This window comes from Dermatophagoides farinae, chromosome 3 (assembly GCF_024713945.1).
Source record: "Dermatophagoides farinae isolate YC_2012a chromosome 3, ASM2471394v1, whole genome shotgun sequence".
In the NCBI taxonomy this organism is placed as follows: Eukaryota; Metazoa; Arthropoda; class Arachnida; order Sarcoptiformes; family Pyroglyphidae; genus Dermatophagoides; species Dermatophagoides farinae.
Window position 1 is genome coordinate 3,818,439 of NC_134679.1, and position 10,348 is coordinate 3,828,786.

General features: G+C 32.5%; 1 protein-coding gene across 1 annotated transcript in view; it reads left to right on the forward strand.

Moving 5' to 3' along the window:
* The window catches only part of sli (slit guidance ligand), a 28,724-nt gene that overhangs the window by 17,564 nt on the left and 812 nt on the right, over nucleotides 1-10,348 (forward strand). Inside the window, exons 5-23 of the mRNA XM_047058249.2 lie at nucleotides 1,445-1,516; nucleotides 2,232-2,303; nucleotides 2,377-2,448; nucleotides 2,516-2,590; nucleotides 2,663-2,853; nucleotides 2,931-3,111; nucleotides 3,223-3,294; nucleotides 3,860-3,931; nucleotides 3,988-4,059; nucleotides 4,481-4,552; nucleotides 6,819-6,890; nucleotides 6,959-7,273; nucleotides 7,347-7,421; nucleotides 7,497-7,640; nucleotides 7,695-7,766; nucleotides 7,870-8,036; nucleotides 8,095-8,676; nucleotides 8,731-10,035; nucleotides 10,092-10,325. Of these exons, the coding sequence (XP_046914205.2) occupies nucleotides 1,445-1,516; nucleotides 2,232-2,303; nucleotides 2,377-2,448; nucleotides 2,516-2,590; nucleotides 2,663-2,853; nucleotides 2,931-3,111; nucleotides 3,223-3,294; nucleotides 3,860-3,931; nucleotides 3,988-4,059; nucleotides 4,481-4,552; nucleotides 6,819-6,890; nucleotides 6,959-7,273; nucleotides 7,347-7,421; nucleotides 7,497-7,640; nucleotides 7,695-7,766; nucleotides 7,870-8,036; nucleotides 8,095-8,676; nucleotides 8,731-10,035; nucleotides 10,092-10,325 (3,917 nt within the window). The remainder of the gene's footprint in view (nucleotides 1-1,444; nucleotides 1,517-2,231; nucleotides 2,304-2,376; nucleotides 2,449-2,515; nucleotides 2,591-2,662; nucleotides 2,854-2,930; nucleotides 3,112-3,222; nucleotides 3,295-3,859; nucleotides 3,932-3,987; nucleotides 4,060-4,480; nucleotides 4,553-6,818; nucleotides 6,891-6,958; nucleotides 7,274-7,346; nucleotides 7,422-7,496; nucleotides 7,641-7,694; nucleotides 7,767-7,869; nucleotides 8,037-8,094; nucleotides 8,677-8,730; nucleotides 10,036-10,091; nucleotides 10,326-10,348) is intronic.

Genomic DNA, 10,348 nt, shown 5'->3' on the forward strand with positions numbered 1-10,348 from the left:
TTCAGTAGTTGATATTGATAGTGATGATAATCAATCTATTTGAACATTGTTAAAAACTTATGTACATGATTTTTATTTTGCCATTAGCTTGCTAAATCTCACTTAATTTCGACATATTTTTTTATTTATTAAAGAAAAATTTCTATTCTGAAATGTCTTCGTTTCAAGATCAAATGACCACTAGTTATTTGTGGAATATGTCAATGAATGCATTGGCTAAATGGCCCGAAGTTATTTCGATCATGGAACAGGTGTCCGAAATTTTTCAGCCAATAAATCCAGATACGAATGGTGATGTGATAACTAATTGTTCGATAAATGAATCCGAGATGGCTGCTGTATGTATGGATGATGATGTATCGAAAACCGATAGACAATCCTTATCGAAATTATCTTCACTAAAAACGGCAATCGTTCGTAAAACGGTTAATAATGGAACGGCTATGTTACGACGGATTATTGGTGATGAAATTCAGCTACCCGCATTTGCCGATTCCTTGATCGAAGCAATGCCTACCTTGTTATCGTTATGTACAGTAGCCTATCAATTGGCTCGATCCACATCTGATGCTAACAACAGTGAAAAACAAAGTGAAGATGTTAAAACAGAGGAAATCGCAAATGAAGAAACTATTGCTAATTCTATAGCACCTCTCGAATCATTGGTCTATTCCATTGAAACATTGAAACAGCAACAAGAAAGCGATGATGTTGAGAGATCGGAAAAATCTTCGTCATCAACCGAACAGAATCAAAGCTTTCGACAAACATTGATCACATCGTTACCGACATTGACATCATTGGTACAAATTGTCAAAAGTTATAATGTAAAAAAACAGGTCAATACCCAGTTACATTCACAGCAATCATCAAATTTAGAATCCGAAACAAAATCAAAAACTCTGCTAGTTGATCAAAAAACGAATGAATCGATGGCCAATTCCACCACCACTACTACAGTAACATTATCATCACCAAAATTGAAACAAGAATTAGCACTTGAACTTCCGGGTTTTGCCGAAACATTCATTGCTGCATTACCAACGTTGATAGCATTGATCACCCTTATACACAAAAATGCTTTTGGTGAATTAATGCAAAAAGTACCATTCGTTGGTGATAGATTTCGACAATTCAATGAACCAAACAATGAACCATCATCAGTCGAGTGATAATTGATTGAAACTGATTTTATGACTATCCAATTTTTATTAGGAAAAAAAGTTCAATAAAAAAAATTACAATTCTTGAAAACTTCGACAACTCTCTCTCTCTCTCATTTCTCTTATTCTGTTGTTTGGTTATATTACATATGTTTATGGCATTCAAACATTGCCGTTCAAACAGTGACAATGAAATTAATATTACAGAGATATTGTTCCATGCATGAGTTGAATGATTTCTTGTTTTTTTTATATATATTTTTTTTCTATAAAAAAAACAGGTGGCTAAGTCGTAATCATCTTCGCTATATACCGGATAATGTATTCATCAAAAATTTTGGCCTACACCTAATGTAAGTACATTGACCGTACTAGTTGTGTTGTAAAAAACAAAACAAAATATATATTCACTAGAATAGATAGACAGAATATTCAAGTTTTACGAGAGAACAAAAAAAAAATTCACTCAAGTGAAGCACTTATTTTTTTGAAATCAAAAGAAAAAAAAAGATGACAAATCGATTATTGTTTGGCAAAAATTTTTGATTCAGTCATTGTTCATTTTTTTTGACATCTGATTGAGTGTTGAAATTGAATTGTTATTATTTGAAATGGAATTAAAATTCTAAACAACCATCATCATATGATGATAACAAACCAGTTGACAAAATTGTAATAGTGTGTGTGTAGGAAATGAAATGAAACAATAACATCTTGAACCAATTTCACGATGGTATCCATCCAATGTGATTTTTCCAACTAGAATACATCGAGAATAAAATTTCATTTTTTTGTTTTGTTTCATTTTGACAATCTAGACAGACAGTTTTTCTGATTTTTTAAACTGAGATTCCTGCTTTTCGAAAATAGAAGAAAGATGGGTCCAGTGTCAATTTGATTCTGGACTGTCGATTTAGTTTTTTTTCATACTTTTTTTTATTATGAAAAACTCGATTTTACAGCATAAAAGAGACAATGACCGAAAGTGGACAAAATCAAATGGGTTCAATAAATTAATTTGGATTGTAATAAATTTTGATTTTTTTTTCTTTCTTTCTCCAAAAATAGCGATCTTAGTCATAACAGGCTCATGGGCTTGACATCCAATGTCTTTTATGGTCTTAAATCGTTGAAAAGCTTGTAAGTTGTTTTCGAATAGACATTTTGATTTCGATTGATTGATTCAATTACGTCATTAAATATATTTGGACAGACATTTGGACAATAATCGATTGTCCTGTATCGAAGATGGAACCTTTAGTAAAGTGAAAGAATTAGAATTCCTGTAAGTAATGATAAACGAATCCCCATTCACCATTATTATTTGTTATATACATTGTAATCATTTGTAGAACATTGAACAAAAATAATCTTACAACATTGGCCTATTCGGTGTTTGATGGATTGGCTACGAAACTAAAAACTTTGTAAGTATATTTTTTCTTATTCACCTTTTTCTTTCTTTATATAATGATTCATTTTGGATCTAATTGTTATAGACATATTGCCGACAATCCATTCCGTTGTGATTGTTCAATGGCCTGGCTAGTTCAATGGTTTCGAAAATTGTTTATCATGCAACATAAACAATCATCACAGCAACGATTCGATATTGATAGTGCCAAATGTGTGGCTCCATTTCATTTGTTTGGAATGAAAATCTCGTCATTATCGGCAAAAGATTTTCATTGTAAGAATATTTTTTTTTATATATACGAAAGGTTTTGTAAAGCATTGTTTTCACATTTACATTTACTCAATCAATAGGCGATCAACCATATTATGACGAATTCCTTCAGAATGATGATGCTGGCATGGCTATAATGAGATCTTGTCGAATAGAGCCACAATGTCCATATCAATGTTCCTGTCAGGATGGCGTCATCGATTGCCGCAATCGAAATTTAACCCGTATACCGAATTTTATACCAGACAATGCCATCGAAATGTGAGTGACCATTTATCTATATTGAAATTTAATTTAATGAATATTTACAATAAAAAAAATACATTTCGATAATAATCATTTCAAATGATTATGATGCAAATACAAATGCAGTCGATTGGAACAGAATTCGATTACTGAAGTGCCTTCGCGTGCATTCTCATCGTATCGTCAGTTGGGCCGAATGTAAGTTGCACCAACCATAAAAAAAGAATGAAAGTTTCCATTTTTTTTTCATTTGCTAATTTTAATACCCAGATTCTCCATCCTTCAATCAGTTGTCCTTTCTTGTTCTGTCTATTATGATTTTATTTTTTTTCATCCTTGCCACTCTGGCATGATTCACTCAATCGCTTTCAAAGTTCTAAACAAAAATAATGAATGAAAAAAACAAATGAAGTCTAGATAATAGGCTATTGTTCGCGTTGTGTTCGATATGGCAAAAAAAACTTCTTTTGATTTTGCAAATTTTTATCGTTGTAGCCTGCTTTGAAAAAAAAAGTTAAATTAATTTTTCTAAAAACGTAGAATCAACTGCTCGATATGATCGAGAATAAGTGAAAGAGTTGGTGAGCAGTTCTTTGACAATCTGGTTAGCGAATTTTCTCACTTTTCTGCTATTTTTTTTATAATAATTAAACCCCTCATTTAAATGATGTCTTGTGTAATTATTATAAATGACAATTTATTCCTTGATTCTTTAAATAAAAACTAATGTCTGAGTTGTTGTAATTATTTTCAATATTGACAGCGATTTAAGCAAGAATAACATTTCAAGAATTGCCGAAGATGCTTTCCATGGACTGAAATCATTGAATGCACTGTAGGTATTCTTTTTGTTTGTCATTGCCATTTATTTTATTCTCATTTCATTTGTAGATTTTTATTTGGAAATGAAATCACTGATCTACCGGAAGCCCTATTTAAAGGTCTAGCCAACATACAGCTACTGTAAGTGTCATTCAGCAACTTTTCTTTTTTCATTCCTATTATAGCGGATTAATTCCGGAATTTTCATTTTAACACAAAAAACCCTCTTTCTCTTTGTTTTGCTTTTCTGTTATTTCAAATAAATGATATGATCATTGCCGATGTCAAAACCAATTCCTGAATACTTGAACAAACGAATGAACGAACAAATAAATAAATAAATGCAATTCTTCAAACAAACGACCATACGGTTCTGATTCTATTCGTGGTTGAATGAACCGACGGCTATTTTTGATTTGATTCGATGATGAATGCTTTTGGATGGGCTTTGAACGGACCTTTGGATGATAATCGTTTTAAATGTAAATAAAACAAAATCGAAAAATTGAACGAAACGGAACAAAAATATGTCGATGTTCACGCCAATTTGATTTTCAACCAGTTTGCTCAACAAGAACAGGATCAAATGTTTACGTCGTGGAATTTTTGCTGACCTCAAACATTTGAATCTTTTGTAAGTTTTTTTTTGTCTTCTTTCAACACACATTTCTTTATTTTTCATACTCAATAACATTGCTTCAGGTACTTTAATCCAATGAAAATATTTGTAAATTGAATTTTTTTACAAAATGTAAAATCATACTACACATCTAAGTTTACTTAAGGATTCTTATTTCTTTAAGATGATTTTTTGAAAAGAACTTTGATCAAGCTTTGATCAAAATTTTTTTTCCATACATTAGACATGATTGTCAAAACATTGAAAATCCGATTACTATAGCTAATTTCGATTGGTACATTTGTTGATGAAAATTCTTCAGATTTTTGTTTGCTTCAAACATGCATATTTAGTTGCAGTATTTCATTTACTGTAAATCTGTCAAACACAAATCTACCGATGCTGATGGTGATTCACACGAATTGATTCTTTGATTTGTATACCACATAAACATTGAAATATCTTCAATAGATTTGTTTACTGTTATTTTTTTTGAAAAATCCTAGAATCGTACAAAACTATGAGGGTCGTAAATTATTTTTCCACATAATGCAATTCAACACAGCAATGAAGTTGGACGAAAATAAACTTTTTTAAGGTATCTGCTTCTATAAAATATCTGAGAATAAAACCGTTATACTCACATGATTTTAGTATTTGATTGCTCAAGCTCATAAGTTATATGGATTCTTATTCGGCCTGCTAACCAAATATCCGTTGAGGCTATTATTCGCTATAAATATGATAGTGATGTGTAAGGTGGTGAGATTTGAGAGAAAAAAAAACCCACAAAACAAATGGCATATGATTCTTTTTCTAGTTTATTTTTGTTTTGTTTATTCGACCGGAAGAATGAAATAAAATTACGAAATCTTTTGGAAACAAATGTACAGTTATTGCAATGAAAACTATGCATGGTGAATAAATTAATTTCACACCACACAAATACGGAGGATTGGTTCGCGAACACATTATACTGATATGCATTCACAACATAATTTACAATACAATTCATACAAATTGCTTGCTTGCTTGTTTGTTTGTTGGTGACCACATTATTATTGATGCGGCTTCATCTTTAGATAAATAACCTGTTTCTCTTGTTACTATCCATATGTATGGCTCATTTTTTTTATAGTATTCTCTTACTCACACAGAAACAATATATAATGAAGATTCTGGAATTCAGGATTCTTGTTTGATCGAGTGATAATGTATGAATAATAATAAAAATAGAAAAAAACGATTATATTTTCTAGCTTCAATAATGATAGCACATTACAGTACACAGGTATACCATTTGCATCCGGTATATATGGCCAAATAAAGCATAAAAAGTACATTCGGGCATGGAATTGCATGCAAATTATAGATGTATCTCCCTGCAAAAGAGCTTTAACCGACTGATCATTCATGTTTATTTTTTTGTTTCTGTACGCCATGGCGTACTTTACCGTGTTTTTCATACTTGAATATATTTGCCTATCTATACATAAACTTTATTCCAAAATTGTCTGGACACACTGAACACCACTATCAGAAATTGAAAATAGCCCAAACAGACCAAAGACTAATAGTTAATGGTGTTTAGCAAATGTTTATCGTTATGGATTGTCATGATCAATGGCCCCAATCGATTGTTTGAACCAAATTGATTAATCCTATACTCTCTGACCAATAGAAATAAAATTATGAGGAAAATTTCTTTTCAAATATAATGAGACTGGCCATAACTATTTCACATACAATTCAATCGCTTATCGAATGATTTATGAGTTTACCTTCTTTTCATTTTCATATTTCAATACTTTTGAACAAACCAGTATGTTATATATCGAATTTGATCAAATAATAACCAATTCTTGGTTGTTGAAAAAAAATATTTTACTCTTATTGTTAGTTATTCAATTAATTAATAATCAGCCTTTTGAGTTTTTTCTGTATTTTTAATCCATAAGCTTTATTGTTTTATCATATATCTTGTAAGTTCGAATAGTCCATTAAGATGATGAATATCGTACATATGTTACATTTATCTGGTTTATTATCAATTTTTCATCATATTGAATACAAACTTTTTTCTTGTTATCTGAATGGCTGAATAAAATGATAATCCAGCATACATTACATAACAGCTATCCGAATGTGTATGAGATAGAAAAAGAAAGTTAGTTGATTAGTTGAATTGCAAATGTTTGTGTCAATTAATCCTAGCGATTGTATTTCATTGTTTTTTTTTTTTTTTTTTGATGTATGTTTTCTGTTTTCCGGTATCATGCAGATCATTGTACGATAACAATATTCAATCATTGGCCGAAGGAATTTTCGATCCATTAATTAATATACAAACATTGTAAGTATTATGATTGATCACTAAGACCATTAAGAGATGATAACCACTCCATTCATTATGATTGATAGACATTTAGGAAGAAATCCTTTCATATGCGATTGTAATCTTCGATGGCTATCCAATTATCTACGCGAACGCCCCAACCTGGAAACATCGGATGCACGTTGTGAAGAACCTAAACGTAATAGCCGAAAACGATTAACACAATTGAATCCAGAAAGATTTCGTTGCAAAGGAACTGAAGAATTGCGAACAAAATATTCAGCACAATGTATGGATAATAAATGTCCGAAAAATTGTGTTTGCGAAGGTACAATTGTCGATTGTTCACGACTGGATCTACATCATCTACCGGAAGATGTACCCACATTTGCTACCGAATTGTAAGTCCTCAGAGAATTTGAATAATTTGAAATAATAAATTGAAATAATTTATTTTTTCTATAAAAATCTTAGACGTCTTACTGATAACCGCATTCGTCGTTTGACCAATAGTAATTACTTTAAACGATTACCCAATCTTTTAAAACTGTAAGTCTATTTGAATTTCCGACCGGACAACGACTCACTAGAATCGAATTCATTACATATTCCTCCCCTTCGTAGTGATCTTCGAAACAACAAATTAAATGAGATTCAAGATGGTTCATTACATGGTGCCGATATGTTACAAGATTTGCTATTGAGCAATAATCAATTACGACAAATCAGCCCAAAAATGTTTGCTAATCTCCGTAATCTGACTACATTGTAAGTACGAAAATTCTTTGTTGGTTTCTTTCACATTTTCTACTCTTACAACAGAGTCCTACATGACAACCAAATTACCTGCATCACTAACGATACGTTTGCCGATCTTGAAAATCTACGTTATCTGTAAGTGAATGTTTTCACTCTTCAATATCGATTACCAATTATATCGATTCTTTTTTGTTCGTTCATTTAACATCGGATGTCTATCTGTCCGTATGTATAACAGCTCATTGAATGATAACAAAATACGTTGTATTACATCTGGTGCATTCGACAAACTACGATCATTATTACAAGTAAATTTACAGAATAATCCATTTAATTGTAATTGTCATTTACGTTGGATGTCGTCTTGGATACGAAAGAAAAGCAATAATAATAAAATTCTGATTGGTAAATTTATTTCAAATGTTTTTAGTAATTTGATTTTTATTCATTGTAATAATCATAGGCAATATCCGATGTTATTCGCCAGCAAACGTTGCTAATGTACCGATAGAAGATGTTGAACCAGGAGATTTTCGATGTGATGAGGACGAAGAAGAAGCTGAATGTGGGCCTGACGGTCTATGCCCTTCACGTTGCACATGTTCAGGAACAGTTGTTCGATGTTCACGACAAAAATTGAAACGTGTGCCGAAATATATACCAACCACAACAACCGAACTTTATCTTGATATGAACGAGATTTCTCTAATTCCAACGGATCTAAATCGTTTATCCGAACTCAACCTTTTGGATTTAAGCAACAATCAAGTTAATATTCTACCCACAAAGATATTTGAAAATATGACAAAACTGCATACGTTGATCATCAGTTACAATAAGCTCCAATGCATTCAACCGGATGCATTCAAAGGTTTAATGTCGCTTCGTAAACTAACGCTTCATGGCAACGACATTTCATTGATTCCAACCGGTTCATTCGATAGCTTGAATGTCATAACACATTTAGCCATTGGTGAAAATCCATTTTATTGCGATTGCAATATGCGATGGCTTGCTGAATGGATACAAAAAACTAATACAGAGAGTAAGTAGATAATATTCTTATCACGGATATCATCATAACGAATTTTTTTTAAAGACGGTATAGCACGTTGTATCGAACCAAGTCCAATGCGTGGCAAACTTTTAATGTCAGCACTGCCTAATCATTTCATTTGTGCGAGCAAAACCGAACCTCACATACTAGCGAAATGTGATGCCTGTTATACTTTTCCTTGTAAAAATGGTGCCACATGTATTTCACAACCAATGCACACTTACGAATGTATGTGTGCACCAGGATTCCATGGAACGAATTGTGAATACAAGATCGACGCATGTTTTGGAAATCCATGCGATAATGGTGGTACTTGTAAGGTTCTTGAGACTGGTCGTTTCAGCTGTCACTGTCCAACAGGTTATAAAGGCCATCGATGTGAAATCGATGTAGACGAATGTGCTGAAGATAACAAATGCCAAAACAATTCAACTTGTATCGATGATATTGGCTCATACCGTTGTGAATGCTTGTCCGGTTATTCAGGATTCTTTTGCGAGAAGAAAATTGAATACTGTATGACCAGAGAATGGAATCCATGCCAAAACAAAGCCAAATGTATAAGAGATGAAGTTAATGATTATTATAACTGTGAATGTGCACCTGGATGGACAGGTCAGAATTGTACGGATAATCAAGACGATTGTCTTGTTAATGAATGTCAAAACGGTGCCACCTGTCTAGACAAAATTTCTGGCTATGAATGCCAATGTCCAGTTGGTTATTCGGGACAATTTTGCGAATATGCACCTAACGTAGACCTGCTGTATCAGCAAACAAGTCCATGCCAGCACCATGATTGTAAACATGGCGTATGTTTTTTACCACCCGGATCTTCAGATTATCAATGCAAATGTTCGCCTGGATATACGGGTAAACGATGTGACGTTATTTCTTCCGTTTCTTTTCGATCTGGATCCTACATTGAATTAGTGCAAGACATGAATTTGCAATCTAAACCAACACTATCGATCAAGTTTAAATTTATCACCAAAAAAGAGAACGGAATTTTATTCTATCTAGGAAGTGAACAAGGTCATCATTTATCTGCAGAATTATTCAGAGGTCGTATCCGTATCAGCTTGAATGTAGGCAATTATCCTGTGTCAACAATGTTCTCATATGAAAAAGTTAACGATGGTCGCTTTCATCAAGTGAATTTCGAATTGATCAAGAAGAACTTTACAATGATTGTCGATGATGGTTCAACGCGTACAATTATCAATGAAGGTAAAAATGAATATCTGGACGTGGAGAATCAGCCATTCTACATTGGAGGCATGCCTAAAACTGTTGGAAACAAAGTTCGAGAGAAATGGCATATTTGGAATGATACTAGCTTTGAAGGTTCGTTGTTTAATTTAATATTTATACATTCTAACATAATTCATTTGTTTTCATAGGCTGCATGAAAGAATTGTATATTAATTCGAATCCACCCGATTTGAATCAAGCACGGCAGAAACAGGATATTATCATTGGTGGCGATGGTTCTTGTGAGGATTACGAACAGCCCAAACCAGTGGATGCTTGTCATGCTAATCTTTGTCAACATGGTAAATGTGTTCCATCTGATGATGGACAAAGTTATCATTGTAGATGTAAATTAGGTTATAGCGGACCATTCTGCGATCAAGGTATTTGTTAATATCATTGTAGT